The sequence below is a fragment of the Podarcis gaigeae genome, assembly GCF_964106915.1.
Source record: "Podarcis gaigeae genome assembly, chromosome: Z".
Lineage (NCBI taxonomy): Eukaryota > Metazoa > Chordata > Lepidosauria > Squamata > Lacertidae > Podarcis > Podarcis gaigeae.
Window position 1 is genome coordinate 9,469,256 of NC_139691.1, and position 26,015 is coordinate 9,495,270.

The 26,015-nt window shown below is 46.0% G+C and overlaps 1 protein-coding gene across 13 annotated transcripts in view; it reads right to left on the reverse strand.

Annotated features, from left to right (window-relative positions):
- CACNA1B (calcium voltage-gated channel subunit alpha1 B) overlaps positions 1–26,015 on the reverse strand; it is a 337,646-nt gene that overhangs the window by 151,071 nt on the left and 160,560 nt on the right. For 10 of the 13 annotated variants that reach the window (XM_083721550.1, XM_083721556.1, XM_083721555.1 and 7 more), the window contains exons 8-10: positions 16,255–16,370; positions 7,284–7,340; positions 5,880–5,954 (exon numbers count right to left, since the gene is read on the reverse strand). In XM_083721550.1, coding sequence (XP_083577676.1) covers positions 5,880–5,954; positions 7,284–7,340; positions 16,255–16,370 — 248 coding nt within the window. The remainder of the gene's footprint in view (positions 1–5,879; positions 5,955–7,283; positions 7,341–16,254; positions 16,371–26,015) is intronic. The other 3 variants (XM_083721547.1, XM_083721558.1, XM_083721557.1) reach the window with 1 other exon arrangement.

Consider the following 26,015-nt stretch of genomic DNA (forward strand, 5'->3'; position numbering starts at 1 on the left):
TCAAAAGGAAAAAAATATGGTTGACATTTACCAATAGTAATAACAATTCGGGAACTCATCTTGGACTTTTCATGGGGAAAAGAAATGAACTTCAGACACCTTGACTTAAAACAAATATTGTTTAGCAGAAAGGGGGAAGATGGATGCTAGCATGAACTGAATATCTTAAATAATCCTTTTTTATTTCTTTTATGGAAAATCTGAAGTTTTCTTTTTGTAATGTTTCTTTTTCTATTGTATTTCTCTCTCTCTCTTCTCGTTCTTTACTTTCTTTCTTTCTTTCTTTCTTTCTCTCTCTGTCTCTCTTCTTTGTTTCTCTTCTTTCTTTGGGGCCCTATATATGGGGCCTTTATCAAGGTCCAGGGATTGTAGATGGCTGATGGAGGACCCTAGGTGAGAGACAGGGAAATGATGGTCTCCCTGGTTGAGGCTGGGAAAACAAGGAAAGATCCCAGGTAAGCTGGGAGGAGTTACTGTTCCTCTGTGGGTGGCAAAGGCTATGAAATACTAAGAGAAGACGCCATATTCCATTTATTCTATTTGTATTTTTCATAGTCTTTATTTTACTGTATTATGAAATTTTAAAATTAAAATCTCACCAGAAAACTAAATGAGTTAGAAGGATGCAGTACACCAGTAATGATACAATGGGCCAGGGATTTAGGACATAACATAGAAATAAATGTGTGGGGAAAGTTGTGAAAAGCAAATTAAAAATTTATGATATGCTATAGAAGAGAATTATATTAAAATGATATATAGATGGTATTTAACAACTAGTAATTGGGCTAAAACATATAAGAAGGTTTCTAATAACTGTTGGAAATGCAAAAAGGCTGAAGGATCATTTTTTCATATGTGGTAGAATTGTAGGAAAGAAAGGGTATTTTGGAAGATGATATATAATGAGATTAAAAAGATGTTTAAAGTGATTATACCCCCCCCAAAAAAAAAACAACCCTGAAGCTTTCTTTTGGGTGGGATTAGAAGAACACAAGTCCCAAAAAAGATGATTGTTTATGTACACTATGACAGCAGCAAGGATTCTATATGCTCCTACAAGAAACTCCTACAAAAGAAGAATGGATAAGCAGAACTTATAAGAAGATGGACTATGCAGAAATGGCAAAGATAACAGCTGAATTAAGGGAACCTAATGATGACAGCTTTGTGGAAGAATGGAAGCCTTTTTTGGACTATTTAAAGAAATATTATAGCATGATGAATTCACGAGGAGGATTTGAGGCATGAGCAACAGAAAGAATTAGAACTTACTTTGATATTGTTATAAGAGCTAGAAGACAGAGTGCATCGAAGGGAAATAAAATAAAATCACCCTGGAAAACAGGATGGAAAGTATTTAAAAAATGTATTGAGGAGTATATGTGGAAATGTTTCTTTTTTTCTTGAAATTTAATTTAAAAAAATGTTTAAGAGAGAGAGAGAGAAGGATGTGACACTTTATAAATTTGTATTACTAAGCCATGAAGTAGGTTCACTTCATATCTGTTAGGAAAAATATATTTATTTGTATTGAAAGTTGTAATAACAAATAGCGACTATAACTGAAAATCCAAGAGTGCAGTAGCAGGAGAGAGAAAAGAAAAGAAAAGAAAAGAAAAGAAAAGGAGGAGGAGGAGGAGGAGGAGGAGGAGGAGGAGGAGGAGAAGAAGAAGAAGAAGAAGAAGAAGAAGAAGAAGAAGAAGAAGAAGAAGAAGAAGAAGAAGAATCAAGATATTCATACTTCCCTAGCTGGTGTGGATGGTGAATGTTGGGCATCTAAATGTGAAGCATAAGAAATAAAATTTCACCAGATAACACAGACGCATTCTGAGTCCTTCATTCCTCTAGGGACCCAAAATATATTTGTTACTGCTTCTGCAACAGCACAAATCCATAAGTTCTTATACCACAAAGATTTTGCAAAGTTCTCCATGAGTAGACTATTGAAATCCTAGCTGCAACTTGCATCCATATCAAAAGTTATTTAGAGTGACAGGCTTTCATGTTATTTGTCCACATATTCAGTAATGATGATTGTGTAGAAACCTGAACAGGTGATTTAAACATCTAATGTTCTTATAAAAGGCAGAAGTATTTTTTTGTTTATGTAGATGATGGCTATGCAGGGTATGCTTGGTGAGAAGAAAATAGAGAAAGATATGTACAGTACTTCTACCTCTGTCATAGCACTGCAACTCATAGTGCATCATAGAATTACTGAATTGGAAGAGACGTCTTCAAGTTCAGCCCTTCCATTCAATTCAGGATCTGCAATGCAGGGTGCAACTACTGCATCGCTAACTGATGATTGTGCAGCCCTTGCTTAAAATGCTGCAAGCAAATGTGAGCCCACCACCTCCTGAGGTAGACCTCCTGTCAAACAGCTCATCCCATTAAAACATTTCTCCCCTACTTTTTGGCCATGGTCTACTTCCCTACAATTTTCATCCAAAAGTCTTGCTCCCCAGAACATCAGAGAACAATAAGCCTGCTCATCTCCTTGTTGTTGTTTAGTCGTTTAGTCGTGTCCGACTCTTTGTGACCCCATGGACCAGAGCACACCAGGCACTCCTGTCTTCATGGATCACTGCCTTGCCGTGGCGAAGGGGCTTGAATAACTCAGAGAAGCTATGAGCTATGCCATGCAGGGCCACCCAAGATGGACAGGTCATAGTGGAGAGTTTTGACCAAATGTGATCCACCTGGAGCAGGAACCGGCAAGCCACTCCAGTATCCCTGCCAAGAAAACTCCACAGACAAAGACAACAGGCTCATCTCCTACATGACATCTAAAGGGAGTTCTCTCCTGTGTCTCCCCATAAGCTTTCCCCAGTGAATATGACTGGCAGTAATTTCAGGACAAAACAAAGTGAATCAAATGAACTCCTTCACAACGCAAAACAGATTTATGGAATTTGCTGTTGCAAAATATAGAAGTGGCCCATTGCTTTCAAGTGGCTTTTATCTTTGCTCTCAAGTTGCTCAATGGGGAGGTTTGACAACTTTATGAAGGAAGAGAAGTCTGTCAATGGCTATTTGCCATGATGACTCTAAAGACCCTCCATGGTCAGGCAGTATATCAGAAGCCTGCTACTGGGAGGCAACCATACAGAAGCGATATTGCATGCATGTCCTATTTGTAGGACTGCCAGAAGCATGTAGCTGGCCACTCTTGGAAACAGGATACTGGATGAGAAGGACCTTAGTTTTCATCCTACAGAGCTCTTTTTATGTTCCTAGTCAAGCCCATTTCTAGTTTCACCTACAGTAGGGATGGGGAGCATGTGGTCCTCCAGATGGTTCTGGGCTCCAACTCCAATCCTCCCAAACCATTGACCATGCTCTCTGGGGCTACAGTCCAGTAACATGTGGAGTGGCTGAGTTTTCTCCTTCCCAGACCCTCCAGAAGTGATTGAACTTCGACTCCCATCAGCCCCTGCTAGGAAGGCCAATGGGCAGGAGATGGTGGAAGTTGTAGTCCAGCATCATATGGAGGGACACAGGGTTGGCAGCCCAGCTGTGGAGGCCACTGTGGTTAAGGCCTCGCACCCAATATTACCAAGCAACAGTAGAAGAAGCCAAGGGCATGATCCTCTGAGGGGGGCTCTTCTGTTGGGACCCACCTCAAGGTCTCCTCAAGAGTATCCTCTTGAGGCAGCCCTGGTGAAGGAGGACTCTCCCTGCTCCTCCAAGTCTTCATTCCGTAGAAGGTCAGGTTGACATCCAGCTCCAGGTTAGAGCCAGAGATTTTTTTAAAAAAAACAAGGCTTCTGAGATTCAGTCTCTGATTCAGACCCCTTTGAGATACCAGCAACCTTGCCCCAAAAGGCCACATGGGTCAGACTTGCTCATCAAACTTACACACACACACACACACACACACACACAAACACACATACACACAACTGCCAGCATGAGAGGCCCAATCCAGACTGGTAGGTACTTTAGTGTAGGACAGGGATGGAGAACCTTTGGTCTTCCAATGCTGCTGGAATACAGCTTCCCTTATTGCTGAACTCTGGCCATGCTGATGGGATTTGCAGTCCAGCAAAATCTGTACTTCTGGATACATCTTTGTCACTAGAGGCTAGGAGTGCCTTTTACTAACTCTGGTTCAGCAGCTACAGCCATTCTTGGACAGGAATTGCCTGACCACTGTAGTCCTTCTTTTGGTAACCCTGAGGCAGGATAGCTGCAATGCACTCTATGTGGGGCACCCCCTGGGCCTGGCTTGGAAGCTCCAGCTGGTCCAGATGCCATGATAAGACACCTGATGAGGCCACCTGGCCAACAACAGGTAACACCATTATTAAAACATCTGCACTGTTTACCCATCTGCTTCTGAGCCAGGTTCGGGGTCTTTGTAGTAATCTACAAAGTCCTGAATAACATAGGTCCAGTGTATCTCAGTGACCTCCTGAACCCTCATATCCAACCTCAATCATTGAGATAAACTGCTGAAGCATCACTGGTTGTTCCCTGAGTTGGTGAGGCTCATTTGATAACAAGAAACTGAGTCTTTAGTGTCATTGGCTCAGTACTAAGATTTATCAGGCACCTTTTGTTTCAACTTTAACATGGTAACAACACACACGATGTAACAGGATGTTTTTGACTATGTAACTTCTATTTCAAACACAGTTCAACATGTAATATCTTACAAAGTGTAATTCCATAGACAAACACATGATGCAAACAGAACATATCAAGAGAATCAGATGGAAAACCTGAAGGTATGGCACGACAAAGATTCCGAGATAATACCTTGTTTCGCCCAACTGTGCTTCGTCAGCCGTGCAAACTCATATTCTTGTACGACAGAAACATGGAACAAAATAAATTCAACTGATGGAACAAAATTACCCATATCTACATACAAGGAACGTAAGAATCCTCAAAGCAGTGATACGTGGAACATCATAAGATAAGCATACCATATTGTGGTTATTGCCAATATGCCAAATTAGGAACTGAATGGACTTTATCTCCTGACCATCCACTGGACTTTAATTTCTCTTGATTTGTTCTGTTTGCATCATGTGTTGATCTATGGAATTACATTTTTTGAGATATTACATGTTGAATTGTGTTTGAAATAGAAGTTGCATAGTCAAAAAGAAGCCTGTTACGTTTTGTGTGTTGTTACCAGGATTGTATTTACGTAACCTAAGGTTTAGTAGTGTTTTGCATCAACTTTAATGTGCCCAATGAAAATGTTTTTATTTTGTCAGAGGCTTACGCAGGCCATTAAGAATACATCTTCCCATTGTATTTAGCTGATTTCTGATTTTAACAATTTTATATGATTTTTCTTTATGATTTTTCACTCTGTTTCCCCCCTCTATTAATCGTAGTATATAAATATTTTTATGAATAAATAAATATTTATTTGAATAATTTATATGAATAAATAAATAAATAAATAAATAAATAAATAAATAAATAAATATAAATATCTGGAGGGCCGCAGGTCCCCCATTCTTGCCTTACACTGAAGTACTAATCTTGATCGGTCCCACTCATTGGTTTCAATGGGAGTTTTGGGGGCAATGTAATTGCAGGTGATCCCAATCTAGATCAGGACCACAGTGGGGGAAATGGAACATTAAAGGACTATTACCCATCCCAGGACCCTGATCACTCCACACTGGAAATTTGTGAACCATAACTCTGCATTGAAGGACAAAACTGCGCTATCCAAGTCTCATGTAATCTGGCCCACAGTCATCCTCATTCAAGATGAACTCTTTGCTGAGTCATCACTGATCAGCCAGACCAATGATGTTACTAACTAGGTGTGAATGACCTATAGTGCTCAGGAGCTTAAAGCCACAACTGATGCCCTCTAGAACCCTGACAAGTTGCCGTCCACTCACTGTTATAGGTGCCTCCGCCGCTAATCTCCACCACTGCCATGCCTCGCAGGATTGGGCCTTCAGAAGTGGCCCTCCCTGACAGTGAACAGGAGGAGAAAAGGGGAGAAGGGAACAGCAACAGAGGAAAGGGAGACAGCAGGGAGGAGGAAGAGGAGACACGAGAGGAGGAAAGACAGTCAGAAAAGGAAGAGGGAAAAGTCTTTTAATGGAACTTTAGTGAATTCTAACATCTTATGAGCCAGATGCCAAGAGCAGCAAGGAGACAGAAGTTCCCAGTTATCTTGGAGGGGCATCAGAAGCAACAGAAGCACACAGATGTTGCTGGACTACATCCACAGCACTAAAGCTTTGCAATTCTCTATCTTGGGGAAATGGTAAAAGTAAATATGGCTGCCTGGGACTGTATAGGGATAACTCTAAATGTATAGTGAGTGCTCTAAATGCCTTGCAGGGGGTAGGACTAGATGACCCTTGGGGTTCCTTCTAACTCTACAATTCTAACTCTACAATTCTAACTCTACAATTCTATGCTTCTATGCTGTGGGTGCGACCTATGCCTCTCCTACAGCTAGACCAAAATTCCCCACAGCAAATGCACAATGCACAGGTGTCTGCTTCTCAGTGCCTGAATACATATGTCAAGGAATCCTGAGATGGACTACAGATTCTGTGTCATTGACAGGTCCACATTATATTCAAATATTGTTATCCATCCTTCAGGTTTTTGGGGTTGGCAGCTGGGAACACCAGCATAGCAAGCCTGACTGCTGCTGCATCAAATGCCTCTTGGGACATCCAGCTTGGGATGCGAGGAGAAATCTGAGTTTGTTTTCATTTTAATGAGAAAGTGCCTAATTTGCACTTCAGGAACCATTAAGTGAACTGAAATACAGCTGTCCTTCAAAATCTGCCCTTTCTCTAAATTTTGCAATGCAGTTCTCTTACCAAACAAAGTGAGCAGAAATGCATTATCTTAGGGTAAAGTGTGCCTAAGGGTGTATGTTTTCTTGAAAATAACATACACTAAATGCATAGTGTGCGTAAGAATGCACACATTTGTGAAAACAGCCTACAAAAAGCGCATTATATCTGGGGAAATGGCTTGTGAAAATTTGTTCGTTTTGAGAAACTCACACTAAAATGCTGGGGGGGGGGGGTATTATAAGTCTTTCTTTATAAAAAAAAAAACACCACACAAATTGCTGCGAAAATGTGGTGAATTGAATCTGTGATGGGGGGTTGCTGAATGAGAAACAGAGAGAAGCTGAAATGGATTATTTTATTGCACTTCCAGGCAACAAACAAAGCATCCACCCTTTTTTGTTTCATGAAAAGCCACTGAGACACACAGAGAGCATACAAACCTTATGCAAAAGAAGGCAAAAGCATCACAAATCAACCTACCATCAAGGGGTGACTTCTCTTCGGCGTTCTTGTCTTCTTCTGCTAGCATCACCTCCTCTGGAAACAGAGAAAGAACAGTAAAAACAAAAGTGCACACACTTTCAAAAAAATATATACCCTGCTTAGTCAGGAATATCAAAAGTCAGCTCAACAACTATCACTCTTCCCCAATGGCAGGGATGTGGAAGCTGTGGCCCTCCTGATGTTGTTGGACTCCAACTCCCATCAGCCCCAGTCAGCATGGCCAATGGCCAGGGATAGGAGAGGAGGGAGATATTTGATTCCCAACCCATTTAACGCTGAATCAAATCAAAGTTAATGGACTACACAGAATTGGATAAGACGAGAGGAAGGATTCGAAACCTGCGGGACCAGAGATTCACAGAAGATTGGAATAAATATGTGAACTATTTGAAGAGCAATTGTAATCAACAAATTACGCTGGTAGGACTGCAAGAAGTTTTGTAAGGAGGAATATATGAAATATTGCAAAGAAGATAAAGAAGAGAGACATTAGTTATGATATTTAAAAGTAATAGTGAAGTAAGAAATGTAAAATAAGAGGAAAAGATTAGAAAATTTTCAGATGTGATTGATGGAAGTAAAAAAATGTGTAAGATATAAAAGTATGTTTTACAGTTGAAAACGTGAATCAAATTCACATTTCTGCAAATGATATGTAAACTGTAACACAGCTTTGAAATTTTCATTGAATCATAGAATTGTAGAGTTGGAAGAGACCCCAAGGGTCATCTAGTCCAACCCACTGAAATGCAGGAATCTTAACTAAAACATCCATTTTACTATGCAGTTCACCAACCAAAGTTTTATGAAAATCCATATCTCAGGGGAAAGTTTCCATAAGAACTAATATATTGGTGAAAATAGCACATAAAGATGCAATGCATTGTGGGGAATGACTTGCTAAAATTTGCACAGTCAAAACAGCATATAAAAGTGCACATATCTGGAGACATTTGCACTAAAACACTGGTGAATTTTTATGACATGAGGATTTTTTTATTTAAAAAAAAAATGCCACAAAAATGTGGAAAACCAAATTTAAGATAGGAAAAATGAGAAAAATGTGAAAGACAAAAGTGATAGATCTTTCCATCCGTGGTCAGGGATTATAGGAGCCGCAGTCCTGTAACATGTGGTGTTCCTTGGATTCCTCATGCCTGTCGAATGAGTGACATCATTTCTGCTTTCAGTGTGCCTAACAAGATCCATATGAGATACTCACAACCAAACTCTGGTGGCAACAGCCCTCTCCCCAGTGGCGCAGCATGGGAGACAGGCAGGTGGTTGCCCCAGATGCAAAATTACTAGAGGCGTAAAATTTCAACACCTGGTGCTGCCTCATTACAGCTGCGCACTTGCGTTACTGGGCTCCATTGAAAATGGCATCTCCATGAGAACCAATAAGTGACCTCTCCAGACAATGGAACAACTCTTTTTTAATTATTTCTGTGTCTGTGATCTCATGGGTGACGCAGATGCTGTTAGGCAGTTGAATGCATGTGCGTACTCTGTTCATTTCCTTCCCTCCCACCTAGCCCCTCCATGTGGCCCCAGGTGCTGGCAACCCACACTACACCGCTGCCTCTCCCCACCCGTGATTCCTAGAACCTGGTCACCAGGTGCATAGTGTCGCCGACTCTGAATAGACATCATGCCTACTAGCTATTGATAGTGTAACCCTCTATCAATTTGTTCAATCCTGTTTTAAAGCCACCCAGTTGGTGTTGTCTTCCCACATCATCAAGTGCTACTGCTAGATGTACACAATGACTTCTGAACATCACCCCCTTTTGCCCTGAGCTCTGATTAATGCAAGATTATGGGTTTCTCTCAGGTCATAACTATGCTTATTCTGTACTTCTAAGGCTTGTGTCCTTTTTCTAGGAAGGAAGGATGTAGAGATTTCATCTCATTTGTTTGCATCTTTAAATTCTTAGAGATTGACTCAGCAGCAACATTTTAGATTAAATGTTGGGAACAAAGGACACTGAATGCCTGGGGAAAGATTGGACTAGTGGATTTCTCTCCAGACAAAACAACAGCAGTGTCATTAAAAAAAGCGGGGGGCATATGTGTCAAACGAAAAAGCTAAAATATAGCCAACGATTATTATTTTCTAAATCCATAGTAAATCTGGCGGTGGGGGGTGTAATGGAGCACAGACTGTCCTGCCTTACAGAGCAGAAGCCTCTCTTTGAAGAGAAGGGTTGATACAGGCCAGTCTTCTGTTTGAAAGAGTCCTCTGTTTGAATGTCCAAGTGCAATTTAAAGATAAAGAACCCTAAGACTGAAGACCAGGGCTGCATTCACACAGAAGCTTATTCCATTTCCCCAACATTTCACTAGCTGTTAATATCCACATTATATTTGTGCTCTCAGATGACATAAAAGCCACTTCTGGAAAATTAATGCAATATAGTGTCTGTTGAGCACTCATTTCATCCGATTCCAGAATAAAAATCCATTTAGAGCCTCCTTAATCTGGAAAATCACGTCAAGTGATGAAATTTGGGGTGGTATACTTGCATACGGAACTTTCCGTATGCTGTTTTCATGGGGAAATCATGGGGCAAGAGAAGCATGCATGTGCAGAAAGAGGTGGAGTAGTGCCTATGTCTGATTATGCTCGTTGCTGTGTCACACCACATCCCCCTGCCAGAGAAGATATATTGGGAAAACCAGTTGCTGGGAGTCGCAGGTGGGCAGTGTTCCATTGTGCTCAGGATCTGCTTGATGGGCTTCCCATCAGGGCACCTGGGTAGCCACTTTGAGAAGAGAATGCTATACGGGCCTTTGGCCTGGTGCAGCTGGGCTCTTCTGATGTTTTTCTGTTCATGGGCTTGGAAGTTGCCCATCAGCTCTGAGCACCTGCATAGTAGCCGGAGCAGGCACCCAGGTCACACAGTCACGTACGTCAGCATATGGCTATGTTGTATTCTGATATTTATATTAATGAGCATTCACACTTTACATTGTGGGTGCCCTTTGTGGGTTTGCGCACGATGCTACAGTTCCCAGGGAGCTTACTGGCAAACAGCAGCTGGCTTGCCTCTCCATGTTAATTTTTGGAGATTCACGCCCAGCCTCAGTAATCAAGTTTCTTGCTGGGAGGTGGGGCCAGCCCCATTTATTAAAAAGGGGTAGAGCCAACAATAGCCAGGCAGTCGGCTCTGGAGATTCACCCTTCCTATCCTCCCTCTGTTTAATGTTTCTTGTTTGCAGGTTAACCTTTTCTTCCTGTTTAGCGGGCACTGCTACGATCTTTGACTGGTTGCTGTTGAAGGACCAGGAAGAAATCTTCCTGCATTGGCAGGTTTTGTGTTCCTCGTAGCAATTCATCACAACTTTGGCGGTTATGGCCTTGGGTGGAATCCTTTAGTCTTTTCTTCCCTATATGGGGTGTGTGTGAGAAGTAGTAACTCACCCCCCCCCCTGCAGTGGCGATTTCAGGGTCCCCTTCTTAAAAGCAGTGCTGGGTGTACAGGGTGCCATGGATGTGCCCCTCAAAACAGCGTGACGTTGGCCAACTTGGCCAGCTGGGCCTCCCACTGAGAAGGCAGTGCATCAAGACCCCGCTTAACTCCAGTGAGCGGGGGGGGGGTGTACTCCAATGTCATGCCCTGCCCCCACAGTGCACCCTGCACACACTCTGGCACAAGTGCACCTGCCCTGGGTGCCAGCAAGGAATGCTCTGACACTAGATGCCACTGCCTGCTTGTTCATTGTCTCTTTCCCTGGCAAGCAAGGGGCAGAGATGATTAGGAAGAGAGAAAGCAGCAGCTGGTGATAATGCCTGTGTCATATCAATGGTTGGGGAGTTCCAAAGTGTAGGACCTGAAGGACTGACCCTATACAGGTGCAGAATCAACATTAGGCAGTACTTGTCAGAGTGCCACTTCCGCAACAAACTCCCAAACCCAAAGGCCCTTAATATTATTATTTTTTCCATATAAAAAGGAAAGCCACTATCAGGATCAGGAGAAGTGTTTGGCCCACTCTAAGTCCAATTTAATGGAAGCCACACTTCAAAAACTATTGGGTCTGTGTGAAGGACAGCAAGGAACCGTCCCATGGCTCCCTGGCCTGCCCTTGTATGGATGCAGGACCGGAGACTCATTCAGAAGGGCTTGTTGATGGAGAGTATCTGGGAAGATGAGCCAGATGTGAAACAGCTAAGAAGAAGATACAGATATTGACAATGAGGAATCAGAGTTCCATGGGTGCAACAGAATGTTTCCTCCCCCCCTCCACTGGTGCACTCCTCCCAAATTTAGTCAGGGTTCCACACATACCCACCAACCCTCCAGAGCAAATTTGGGATGGGGGAAGGAGAGGGGAGAAGGAGGTTCTGTTGTGCTCATAGAACTGTCAGCTGCATAGTCATTTACTTCTATTATCATTATTGTTATTTAATTAATACTAATACTGATACTAATACTAATACTAATACTAATAATAATAGTTCCGTTGTTGCTGTTGTATTTATATCCCACCTTTCCTTTAAGGCACTCAAGGTGGAACATGTTGGAACTCCTCCCTCTCCATCTTATCCTTACAACAATCCTGAGAAGTAGATTAGGCTGAGAAGCAGTGACTGGCCCAAGGTCACCCAGTGAGCTTCATGACCAAGTGGGGATTTGGTCCCTGGTGTCCCAGGAACCTAGTCTAGCACTTGAATCACTGCATCATACTAAATGGAGTCAACTATTTAACTTCAGGATACAAGACTCCAGGACCGGAGTCATCAACTCTTTCGGGCCTTTGAACATTTCTGCAAACTATGAGCACCATACAATGACCTCAAGCAGTTTCGCTTGCTACAAAGGAATGCTTCTTATTACCGTATTTTTTGCTCTATAAGACTCACTTTTTCCCTCCTAAAAAGTAAGGGGAAATGTGTGTGTGTGTTATGGAGTGAATGCAGGCTGCGCAGCTATCCCAGAAGCCAGAACAGTGAGAGGGATCACTGCTTTTGCTGCACAGCGATCCCTCTTGCTGTTCTGGCTTCTGGGATTCAGAATATTTTTTTCTTGTTTTCCTCCTCCAAAAACTAGGTGCGTCTTATAGTTTGGTGCATCTTATAGAGCAAAAAATATGGTAAGTCTAATTTCAAGCAGGGAGGTGGCACGTTTGCAGCAGGGAAGGCCCCAGTGGGTAAATGGGTGGGTAAAATGTTGATAATGCCATAGGGAGCTGACCCCATTTTCTTTTTCACTGTGCACAGTGTCAGTATTAGCAGTTCCCCTCACTGTTAACACTGATGTGGCTCCCTCTTTAGATGGGCTTCAGGTCAATCCTCCACCACCCAGTAAAATACAATAAAATTTCCTGACTGACCTAGCAAGGCAAGCTGTAATAATAAATAATAAATAAATTTTTATTTATACCCCACCCTCCCTGGCCAGAGCTGGGTTCAGGGCGGCTAACACCAGTAAAATTACAATAAAAATATAATGGGGGGGGGACCAATTTAAAATACAGGTTAAAATACAATTTAAAATGCAGCCCCATTTTAATAGTAGCCCATAGATCAAAACCATGAGGGAAACTTAAGCATCAGACTGAGTCCAAACCAAAGGCCAGGCGGAACAGCTCTGTCTTGCAGGCCCTGCGGAAAAATGTCAAGCCCCGCAGGGCCCTAGTCTCTTGTGACAGAGGGTTCCACCAAGTCAGGGCCAGGACTGAACAGGCCCTGGCCCTAGTTGAGACTCGTGTGTGCATCTTAGCCACGGTGTATATGTTCTGCTTTCACCGTCAGAGGCAGTATGCCTCTAACTGCCAGTTGTTGGGAATCGGAAGTGGGGAGAGTGCTGTTGAACTCAGGTTACACTTGCAGGCTTCCCACTAGGGCACCTGCCTGGCCACTGCGAAAACAGCATGCTGGACTTGATGGGCATTTGGCCAGATCCAGCAGGGCTCATCTCATGACCCCATCTTACTTTATTTCAGTCTCACACCCTCATCTTCAAAAAAGGGCTACCGGCAACCCACCTTGCAGCCTGGCTGATCTAAGGACAAACCCAACCCAACCAAGACTAAAAATTACATTGCAATAAAAAACACAAAAAAACACACATCCCAAACAGAAACCCCTCAAACACTGCCATATAAATTATAAAGCACTTGCGGTAGTGGCTATTACTCTGAGCTGGAAACAGAGCCAGAGCTATCAACAAACCAAAGGTACATTTTATGAATGGTGAATATAAAATGAATGGCTCTTTTTCCTGAATGCCGGGAAACTGTAGAGTTGTCATGCAGAGATAAACTGAGGTTTGCTAATTATAAGCAGTTCTCATTGAGCAACAGCAATCAGGAAAGCTGTCCTAAGCTGCCCATTTCCAAGGACCACTTAAGATATAAAGTAACATTTGCTCCAATAGCCCAACCATTCCATATGCACCCCTCCACCTGCTTTTGATCTGAATGGAGCTAGACAGTCCCTTATATACAAATATACAGACACAACAATGGAAAGAAAGGGCAGAACTAATTAGGCTGTACAGCAGGGTTGGGTGATCTTATTCAGCCTGTGGGCCTTGTTCTGTTATGGGAAGCCTACTGGGAGCCACGTAGTAGTATTGGGTGGAGCTAGAAGCAAAAGGGGGGTGGAGTAACAAATGTTAATTTACCTCTTTCTCTCCTCCATCCAGACAGGCAAGAGGTATTATCAGTGTCCAAGGCCATGTTCTAGCTAGACAGAAACACTCAAGGAGGTGGTAAAGTAAGGGTGGTGAGAGGCATGTCCTGGGAAGAAGGAGGGTGGATGTCATGGACTGGTTGGAAACAGGGGAATGGTGGGAGGAACCAGCTGAAGAACCCCCAAGGGAAGAAGGCTCAGAGCTAAGGGAGTGGTAGTGGGGAAAGATGAATGGTCAGAAGGAGAAGAAAGAGAAGACTTGGAGGAGGTATCAGAAGCTGAAGAGGTAACAGGGCTTAGTGAGGTGGGAGAGTCGGTGACAGAGAGTCCAGAATCAGAAGCAGGAGGATGGGATTAGGGGGACCAAGAGGCAGAGATGAATCAGACTGGTGGAGAGTCACAGGTGTCTTCCCCCTCCTGTGGTGACAAGCCACCCAGAACCTTTGTCACCCAGAACCAGAAGAGACATGGAAAGGGTGGAGGAGATGTTGGCTTCACGCAAGTGTGGTGTCATGAATGGGCTGGATGCAGGGGAGTGGAAGGAGGCAGGAACTGTGGAACCCCCAAGGGAACCCAGGGAACTGGTGGTGGGACGGCAATGTGTGGTCAGAGGGAGAAGTGGAGCAGACTGGGAGATGTCAGAAGCTGAAGAAGCAACAAGGTTTAGTGAGCAGAAAGAGGATGAGGCAGAGAGTGGTCCAGACTTATAGGCAGGGAGGAGAGGGACCAGGAAACAGAGATGAGGCAGGCTGCTGAAGAATCCAGGGAGTCTCCCCCTCCTGCTGTGACCATCTCCCCTCCCCCCTGGTCTCCCAGAACACGTAGAGAAATGAAGAGGGCAGAAGAACAAGAGACAACATGACAGAGTCTTAAGCTGCTGGGGAAGGAACCGGGGGGTGGTCTTTAGAGAATGGGAGGTGTGGACCTTCAGTTCTCACAACTGCCTCATTGGGGCAAGATCAACTGGGAAGAGTTGCTGTGAGTTGTGTGGAGCAAACAAAAGGCTGACTGCTTTCAACAAGGGAGGAAAAAAAACTGGAGATATGGTGACCCACTTCCCAGAAATCTCTGCTCCTGCCTCATCATGTGACAAGAGATATTACCCAACCCAGTGGCTGCATGACACCAGAAATAAATTGAGATTTCCACAATAGTCAGGAGGCAGCTGGAAAACCAGCAATACCAATCAACCATGCCTTTTTTTGTTTGTGAGCAGGGGTGGAAAGCCCTGTCTCCCAGGCAAGAAGGTGAGGGTGCTGGACTCAATGGCTCCACCCAAGGACAGCCTCAGCAAGCTACCGTAGTGGAAAGTGGCACCCCCCCCCAAAAAAAAGATCCTGATTTATGTTGCAGGAGAAAATCATCTGTTTGGAAAGAATGAAAGACACTAATTTCTGCTTTGCTTGAATGGTGAAAGGCAAGGGGTGGGCAATATTTTAAGTCATGTTTTTTCCTTGGGATCTGTGTTATCTACCCTCCCCTAAAGCAATGGAATGTTAAGTCTTCAGGAAGAGTGGACTTTAAAGATACCTCTTTGTGATGGATTTATTTTATAACTAAGGACTTTGCCTAAAAGGTGACAGACAGTAACAACCTTGAGGGACTTTTGTGGGATTTTGACCACCCCTGGAACTTCGTATTGTGAAATAAAAATAGTAAAGGTAAAAAAGATATGTAACAACTGGATGGACTGTCTGTTACACACTCTGAAGAGAGTAAACTGGGGAGTTGGAGGTAATGGAACTGAGCATCGGCAGGATGGACTGCAGGGAGATTTATTAGTTTAGGGGGGAGAATGGAGAGGAGATATAGATTTTGTTGAGATTACATCACCCTACCCCCCTTTGAAGCGTGAAGCTGGAAATAAGAACAGTGAAAGGGACAGGATGGACCACAGCGTGTAACATATTGATGGCTTCTGAGACTTTCAGACAGAGAAGAAGAGATATGGATTATGTTTATTTATTAATAGGGAGAAGGGATGAAAGCTGGGAAAGTTGTTTTATTGGGAGCAACAAAGGAGGGAGGAAAATAGAGGGGACATCGATGGGGGAGCTGAAGTCAACTTTTAAATTTGTATTCATTTGGGCTCGCTGGGTCAGATCGAGTTCTGAATTAGTGCACATCATCTAATTCACTGATAAATGTGACTTTGTTCATTTTATGATGTGGCTTGTTGGTTTCCTTTATAAGCTGCACTTCAGGGGATTTTTAGGGGAAAGGACCCACAGCATAGATGGGGAGGGTTGCTCTCATTTATTTTCCCACCTCCCAACACAAAACAGCCAGAGACCCTTGATTCCTTACCTGCCTTAAAGATCCACTCCAAATAGCCATTGAGTTCTCTTTCAATCTGCTGCTGTCTCCGGAGCTTCAGGAAGGCCCTCCTGTTCTCAACTCTCTCTCGTTCTTTGGCAAACTCACTGCAGGGAAGGAAATGGACAAAACAATACAACTCTTGCCCATCTTTGAGTTTCCCATCAGATTTCCAGGGGACTATTCCAACAGCTAGGCTCTGGATGGGGAGAGGCTATCAGCAGCACATCAGCCTAGGGCTTAAAAGCTTGCATTAGATGCCCATATATTACTGGGCAAAGTTCAATGTTCTTGCATAAATTTATAAAGTCCACAATGACTTGAGTCTAGGATACTTCAAGGACTGCTTGATATCCCTGCCCAAACACAGAGGATGCATGGAAAGCCTCCATCACTGCCCCGCCCCCCGGGCTCAGACACATGGCTGGCATGTACCAGCTGCCATGCACTTAATCTCATGGGTCTAACTCTGTGCAAACGGAGCCAGCATGGTTCTATGGTTCTTCCTCCACTCTCAAAGGCGGTATGCATCTGATTGCCAATTGCGGGAATTGCAAGTGGGGAGGGCGCTGTTGCACTCAGGTTCTGATTAAGAGTTTCCCAGAGGCAGCTGGCTGGCCATTGCAAGAACAAGATGTTGGAGTAGATAGGCCTTTGGCCTGATTCAGCAGGGTCTACTTATATTTTTAGCTGGAGGCTACAATGCAGAAGAGGCAGAAGGATCCCTGCTCACATATTTCCCACGTTGCATCCAGTGTGGCCAGATCCCACTCACAGGGTACTGCAATTGCTACACCACACATTCTGGAGGAAACTGCTTTCCAAATACCCACCCTAAAATCATTAGCCCCTATTTTGCAGAGGCCAGTTGACAACTACTCTCAACTGTCATTCTTGCGGCTCCTGTCCTAAGCCTATGATCCAAACACATATACATGCGTCCATTGTATGTGTGCAGGTAGGAGGGGTGTTAATCATGGTCTTCCTTGTTCCTGTCAAAACTGTCACTTCCATTTAGCCTGGAGGGTTTGCACCCAAGCAGCTCCAAAGTGTTCCAAGCGACCTCACGGCACTCTGTTAATGGCAACCAGCACTTCCTGGCCCCATGTTTACCTGTCTCCCACCTCCCCTTTCCTTTAACCCCTGGCCTTCGGCTCTGGGTACAAGGCAGCATTGCCTCTTGAGCATTAAACACCCAACTTGGCATTCAGCAAGCATTTCTTTCTCTCATTCTCACTCTCTTAAAATGAATGCCCTCCCTTCTGGTTCAGTGCTTCAGATGGTGGCTCCATCACTCAGCTTTGATTTTCCGTTGAGAAGAGGAAAGGGATCTGACAGCTAAGAAGGAGCAAATGCCTGCATACTGAATTTGCCTGGTTAAGAGGGAGATGTCTTTCTTGTGCCAGTGACCTGCATTACCTGCTATAAATCAGGTGACGGGGACAGGACTGTGGCAGGTAGACAGGGAAAGGTCAATAGATGCATCTAAACCTCTCCAAAGGAATGGATGGACCCAATAAAACCACATTATAAGTATTTATTATTACATTTCTATTCAAACTTTCCTCTAAAGAGTTCGAGGTGGTGCATGCAGCTCTACTTCCTCCCCATTTTATCCTCACAACAACCTTGTGAGGTAGGTTAGGCTGAGAGTAATTGGCCCTAGGTCACCCAGTGATCTTCATACTGGGAGGAGGGGTGGATTTGAACCCAAGCCTCCCAGGTCCTAGTCCAGCATTCTAACCAGTATGCCAGATTCATTCATTTATAACCTTTTAGGACTTGCTGATCAGAAGGTTGGCGGTTCAAATCCCCACGGGGTGAGCTACCGTTGCTCAGTCTCAGCTCCTGCCCACCCAGCAGTTCGAAAGCATGTCAAAGTGCAAGTAGATAAATAGGTACCACTCCAGCGGGAAGGTAAACAGCGTTTCCGTGTGCTGCTCTGGCTCTCCAGAAGCAGCTTAGTCATGCTGGCCACATGACCTGGAAGCTGTACGCCGGCTCCCTCGGCCAATAAAGCAAGATGAGCGCCACAACCCCAGAGTCGTCCACGACTGGACCTAATGGTCAGGGGTCCCTTTACAATTACCTTTTACATATATCTCAAAGCAATATACAAACTTACCATAAAAATGGCTTAAACTGGTTTTCAAAAACAGTACTGTTTTCAGAGGGGGTGGGAGTAATTCAGTCCTGTCCCATTTCCAGGAAGGTTTGTTAATGGAAATCCAGAAACACATGTTTAAAAGCACTTAAGATGTGTTTCAAGAGTGGAACCCTGCCCTTGTTACCCCTCCCCCCAATAATTGTTTCCCCTAAGGTTGGATGGTCATCTGTCAGAGATCCTTTAGCTGTGATTCCTGCACAGAATGGGGCTGGACTAGATGACATTTGGGGTTCCTTCCAACTCTACAGTTCTATGATTCTATGACTCATTAGGAAAGAAATTGAAAATAAAACTGTCGCTATCATAATGCCATTATACAAATCTATGGTGCAACCACATTTGGAATACTGTGTAGAGTTCTGGTCACCTCGCATCAAAAAGGATATTGTGCAGCTGGGATTGGTTCAGAAAAGGGCAGCATCAAGGGGACAGTGTGGCTGCACTATGAAATTTACAGAAAAGGTATTAAGATGTAACATTGTAATGGTTGTTAGGGGTTACTTGTGCGTAACCTCACTTCAGTTCAGTTAGCTTGCTTGCCCCAACCATGCCCAGGGTCGGAGCTCGCCCTCCGTGACCTGTTAGTCACTTGCAGAATCCGAGAGTGGGCGTCTCTTGAACCTCTTCCAGCATAAAAGCTGTTTGACCCCGAGTCTCCTCCTATGTTCTCTGCGTGGAACGCGTCTGTGCAAGTAAGGGGAAGGCAGGGGCGTCCCAGCGCTCTCTCCACTATCGTCGGGGGAAAGGTCTTGGAGCCCTGTCACCAATTCCTCCATCTCCCTCTCTTCTCTATGGGTGTTACGTTGAAATCCTTCCCCCCCTGCTCGTCCCCTCTCCGGCATCGCTGGGTGGTCCTGCCTCCGTCTCTTGTTCTGATGGCAGTTCCCTGACAAACATGATACAAGCAGTGATTTTATTTTCCAGGGGATACCCAAGAGTGCACAGTACCAGCATCTCTTTTTGTTGCTGTTAAAAAGTGTACAGTGGTGCCTCGCAAGACGAAATTAATTCGTTCCGCAAGTCTTTTCGTCTTGCGAGTTTTTCGTCTTGCGAAGCACGGCTTCCCATAGGAATGCATTGAAAATCAATCAATGCGTTCCTATGGAAACTGCCTTCAGACCAGGTCCGGGGACAGTCTGTCCGCTGACCTCTTCTGAAGGCCGGCGGGGGGCGAAAGTCTTTGCTTCCCCCCCGCCTGCCTTCCCGGGACAGCGGAGACTTCTCCGCTGTCCCAGGGCGATCTTAAAATGCTGGCAGGCGGCAGCGAAGGCTTCGCTGCCGCCCGCCAGCATTTTAAAAACCCCAGGACAGCGGAGGACTTCTCCGCTGTCCCGGGGCGATTTAAAAGCCCCCGGGAAGGCAGGCAGGGGGGACAAAGACTTTTGCCCCCCGCCAGCCTTCAGAAGAGGTCCTGGACCTCTTCTGAAGGCCGGCGGGGGGCAAAAGTCTTTGTCCCCCCTGCCTGCCTTCCCGGGAGAGCGGAGAAACACAGCGCTGCGTTTCTCCGCTCTCCCGGGAAGGCAGCCAGGGGGGAGCAAAGACTTTTGCCCCCTGCCAGCCTTCAGAAGAGGTCCAGGACCTCTTCTAAAGGCGGGTGGGGGGGCAAAAGTCTTTGCTCTCCCCCCCCGCCTGCCTTCAAAAGCCGTCCGGGAGCATTTAAAAATCGCCCCGGGACAGCGGAGGAATTCTCCGCTGTCCCGGGGCGATTTAAAAGCCCCCGGGAAGGCAGGCAGGTGGGATAAAGACTTTTGCCCCCCGCCAGCCTTCAAAAGAGGTCCTGGACCTCTTCTGAAGGCCGGCGGGGGGCAAAAGTCTTTGCTCTCCCCTGCCTGCCTTCAAAAGCCGTCCGGGACAGCGGAGAAACGCGCTGCGTTGGAGAGCCCTCTGGACCTCTTCTGAAGGCGGGCGGGGGGCAAAAGTCTTTGTCCCCCCTGCCTGCCTTCCCAGGGGCTTTTAAATCGCCCCGGGACAGCGGAGAATTCCTCGATTTTAAAATGCTCCCAGACGGCTTTTGAAGGCAGGCGGGGGGGCAAAGACTTTTGCCCCCCGCCCGCCTTCAGAAGAGGTCCAGAGGGCTCTCCAAGCTGCGGATAGCAGCCTGCTGCCCCGCGCGAGGGGCGCTCTTAAGTAGAGCGCCCCTCGCGCGGGGCAGACATTCGCCACTTGGGGAGCCCTGCAGGACTTCCCCTGCACGGCTCCCCAAGCGGTGAATGTCTGCCCCGCGTGAGGGGCGCTCTGCTTAAGAGCGCCCCTCGCGCGGGGCAGCAGGCTGCTATCCGCAGCCTAGGCGGGAACTCTTCTGAAGGCTGGTGGGGGAGAAGGGCTTTTCTTCCCACCACCAGCCTTCAGAACAGCCTTCTGAATGTTGGCGGTGGGGAGGAAAACCTTCCTCCCACCGCAAGTCTTCAAGACAGGTCCGGGAACAGAGGAGAAGCGCTGCGCACCTTCCCCTCTGTTCCCGGACCTGTCCTGAAGGCTTGCAGTGGGAGGAGGGCTTTCCTCCTCACCGCCAACATTCAGAATGCTGTTCTGAATGTTGGCGGTGGGAAGGAAAAACCCTCCTCCCACCGCAAGCCCCGGGAACAGAGGAGAAGCCCTTCGCGCCTTGTCCTCTGTTCCCGGACCTCCCACCTTTGGACAGGTCCGGGAACAGAGGAGAAGGCGCGCTGCGCTTCCCCGCTGTCCCCGGAGATTTCCCTATGGGCTTTCGTCTTGCGAAGCAAGCCCATAGGGAAATTCGTCTTGCGAAGCCGCTAAAAATCGGAAAACCCTTTCGTCTTGCGGGTTTTTCGTTTAGCGAGGCATTTGTCTTGCGGAGCACCACTGTATCACTTACTGTAATAACTTCATGGTGAAAAACAGCACCTATTTTTCTGGGGTGGGGGGAGCACTGGATACAATGTACAAACTTATGCATGACATGGAGAAATTGCACAGCGAGAAAGTTTTTTCCCCCTCTCATTAACACTAGAACTTGTGGATACCCAATGAAGTTGAATGTTGGAAGATTCGGGAGAGATCAAAGATTGTCCTTCTTCACACAGAGCATAGTTAACCTACGAAATCCACTCCCACGGGAAGCAGTGATGGCCACAAACTGGGGCGGCTTTAAAAGAGGGTTAAACAAATGCATGGAGGAGAGGGCTATCATTAAAAGCCAAGATCCCTCTGTGAAACATGGCTGGTGGTAATTGGGGCCAGGGCTTTTTTTGTGGTGGCCGCATCCTGCAAAATGCCTGGCCAAGGGAGGTGTCTCTAAGGCCCGTCACTACATTGTTAGGTGGCTTTAAAAAATAATAATACTTTGGCTGACTTTCTTTTTTCCACTGATTTCTGATGCAGGTGGTTATTTTCTTTAATGTCCATTTTCAGATCTTCCAACTGGGGCTAGAGAGGTGGACCGCAATATATTTTAATACAGTCATACCTCTTGTTAGGTTTGCTTCAGGTTAAATCTTTTCAGGTTGTGTCCTGCGGCGACCCAGAAGTACCGGAAAGGGTTACTTCCGGGTTTCGCTGCTCGTGCATGTGCAGAAACTCAAAATGATGTCATGCATATGTGCAGAAGCAGCAAATCGTGACCCGTGCACACGCAGACATGGGTTGCGTTCTGCTCATGTTGCGAACGGGGCTCCGGAACGGATCCCATTCACAACCAGAGGTACCACTGTATTGTGTGACATTTGGATTTGTTAGATGCCTTGGGTTCCTTTTGAAAATTTAAGCTTTTAATAAGCAGCAAGCTTTGGGGCTCAAGGGAAGCACAGGCCAAAACAAATCCATTTCAGCTTGGCCTAGACTCTGGAGGGACTTGGGCCCGATATAAAATGGATTCTGGAAGGCAGGCTTGTAGAGTGTGGCGTCCAAATGTCCCTCATTTTCAGAGTAGGCCACATCATTCCTGAGCATGCCCATAGATTGCAAGCCAGAAAGTGTTGCCAAGTAAATACTTTGCGGCCTATTGCCAAGCAAATATTCCAAAGGGCAAATAGTGGGGAACAGAGAAGTAGACGCAGACAGAGAGGCAGGTCGTCAGGCAGCTAGACAGACCCCAGGTTTGATCCAAGGGGTCAAACTTGAAGTATGTTTTGTGGGAGAAAACAGAAGACTAAGTCATCATGCCCTGCCCTCTAACAGCAAACTCAGGCAGTGAGTGCCCAAGTTGGGCCACTATGAGAGAGGTACCACCACACACAGAATAACATAAGAAAGTGCCTTATTCTGAACTAGACCATTGGGTCCTTCTGATTCAGTAGTCGTACCTCATTTTGCAGCTGAGATCTGTTCCAGAGCCCTAGCCGCTAGCCGAAAAGGACACAGGGCAAAGTGCTGCGTCTGTGCACACATGCAGAGCGGTTTGTGCTTCTGCGCATGCGTGAAGCACAATGTAGCACTTCTGCACATGCGGCAAACCTGGAAGTAACCCGTTCCGGTACTTCCAGGTTTGCCGCGGACGTTTGCCGGAATGGACGCTAGACAAGGCAGACGTTCGTGGAGGCATTACTGTATTGTCAACACTGACTGCAGTGACTCTCCAGTGATTCAGGCAGGGGGTGATTCCAGTCCTATGTGGAGATGCCAGGGACAGAAACTGGGGGCTTCTGCATGCAGAGCAGATGCTCTGCTGCTGAGCTGCAACCATTCCCTAAATGCCAGGGAGGCAGAAGCACAATTTTAAAATAATCACTATAGGGGTTGAAAGCTTGAAAGGAAACCTTATAAAATAACCCTCCAATAAAAAAACATAAGAAGGAGAAAATGTTATGAAATGTTGAGTATCAGTTGGAAAAGAAAAATGGGAAAGTGTGGGTGTGTGGAATGGAGTATCCAAGAAGAGGGAATGGGTGACTAGAACCCTGTCAGGTGTTGGGGAGAGTGCTATATTTTGTAACAGGACTCACTTGTGGGTCTTTCCGTGGTGGCTGCTGCCCACTGGACTGGTAGGGCAAGGAGCCCAGATTAGGCAACACCAGAGCCAGTGACAGACAGAGGCAACAAATTCCAGTTTTGTCCTCCATCCTCCTCCCTGATGAGTTCCAAAGGGGCAATGCTGAGACTAAAGAGGAAGAAGCTGACAGGCAGAGTTACACTCTGGACTGGTTGTAAATGAGAAGGCAGACAGGTGGGGGGTGGCTGAAGGCACCCAGGGACTGATACAGGAGTGCCCTTTTTGCCCTAATGGAGCAGCCTCCGCTGGCATCTTTCCTTGCCAAACTGTTACTTGACCTGTGAATTGGCCCCAAAGGGAGAAGAGTACAAGGTGTCCCTGCCAGTAGCACAAATCCAGCAAGACTCATTTGCCAGATCTCACACACACACACAAACACACACACACACACACACCCGCCCCTTGCTCATTCAGAACTGGCAAATGAAGCAGGTGTTGAGCTGAAATAAATTATCCAGGTGGGGACATTAAAGCAGGCCAAAAGAGATGGATGAGTTTTGCAAGATGCTAAATTTGGAACCTATTGTTGCTGCCTGTAGAACGGTGTCCAAGAAGAGAGACATAGTTCTACTCTGCTGATATATGTTAATGGCACAACATCTCTCAATGGCACAGAGACAAGCATGGCAGGGCAAAGGGGGGGTGAAATAAGGCAGGGGCACTAGATAAAACACACAGGGCTTAGAGCCCCAAATGGGGGTGCAGAGCCAGTGGTGGAGGTAATTCCCAACCCCTCTAACATTCCTCAGATGAAATAGGGACATTTCTCACTCTCCCCACAACTGACCCTCCTCAGCCTACCATGTTTGCGTGTGTCCTCCTATCTGAAGAAAGGTGATTGTCACCACTGCTACACCAATAGGACACAGCACACGCACAAACTCCATCATCCTGAGAAACCCCTTAATCCCAGTTTTGTTTTGTTTTATTCTTTGGGAGATTTACAAAAAGAAAAACACACAGCAATAAATAAATTCTAGAAAGGGGCAAGATTAAACATGGATGCACAAAGCATTTTTTAAATATAAAAACAGCCAAGACTTATTTGTGCTCCACTCCACTTCCCCTTTCTTCCTGACCAAGGCTGCCCTGCCCTCTGCCAGTCTGTCAGAGCCAGCATGTCATGTTTCCGAGCACAATTAAAAGTGTTGGTGCTGACCTTTAAAGCCCTAAACGGCCTCGGTCCAGTATACCTGAAGGAGCGTCTCCACCTCCATCGTTCTGCCCGGACACTGAGGTCCAGCACCGAGGGCCTTCTGGAGGTTCCCTCACTGTGAGAAGCCAAGTTATGGGGAACCAGGCAGAGGGCCTTCTCGGTAGTGGCACCCTCCCTGTGGAACGCCCTCCCACCAGATGTCAAAGAGAAAAACAACTACCAGACATTTAGAAGACATCTGAAGGCAGCCCTGTTCAGGAAAGCTTTTAATGTTTGATGTATTAGAGTATTTTAATTATTAATTTTTGGAAGCCGCCCAGAGTGGCTGGGGAAGCCCAGCCAGATGGGCGGGGTATAAATAAATAAATTATTATTATTATTATTATTATTATTATTATTATTATTTAGGAAGTCCTGGTTGCATTGTGCACAGGGTTATACTTGCCTATGAAATGATATTTAACAGTAAATGGTTGCCATAATTAGTGATTTAAATGGTCATGTAACAAGTGTGGAGCGGGGAGACCCTCTTCTCTGAGTGAGGAACTGGCAGGACATGTGAAGACATGAGCCCTTTCATGAGCTCAGGCAAGGGCAGCAAATGGAATATGTCCACTTCCAGTTGAGGCACCCCTGGCAGGAAAGAACAGCAAGATCCACTCCTCCTCCTATTCCTCCTGGTTTGGAGAGGAGCACTGTGGGCAGCAATGTACCTTGGAAGGCCACTGCCAGGCTGAATCAGGCTCAGGGTTCCCCTGGCCTAGATGGCGCCAGATCCAGGGCAGAGGAAAACCCTCTGCAGGCTTCGGCGGGTGCTTGCTCTCTTTCTGCCTGGCCCTGCATTTATTGTGCTGAGAGCACCAGTATCCTGTGAGTGGGGTGGGCTTTGAGAGAGGGCACCCCACCCAGAGTCAGCCACGATCCTGGTCAGCAGGAGCAAGGGGTGCTCCTGCCTAGCCTCTGCCCTCCCACCTCCTCCTGAGATGCTTGTGGGGACAGAGGAAGCATTTGTTGTTTGGGCTCATTGTTGTTAGCAGCCTTTCCTGACCCATGACTGCTGACCTTTGCCAACTCACTAGCTTTGATTGAAAGGTGGCAGGGACAGGGGAGGGGGAGAGCAGTGGCACTTCCAGTTTCCTAGCAGGCACAGGCTTGTATTTTGAAAGTGCTCCCGCCAGGTCAAAAGGGTTCCTGCAACATCCAAAAGGGGTCTAGTGTCACTTCCTCTCCCTGTCAATCTCCAATGGTGACTTTTTGCACGCACACCTCTGGAATCCTTGGCAGGGTCCAGTTTCACCAATCTCCAACTATGCCTCCGAATAAAGCATATATTGGCAGCACAGGCTGGTGCTTATTGGGACTAATAGGTTGGAAGGCAGTGGAGGCCAATAGTATGTAGAGTCAGAGCCAATGGCAGGCAGAGCCTTTTATTTCCATCCTCCTCCTTACTGCCCTGCAAAGGAGGAGGGATCTGACATTCT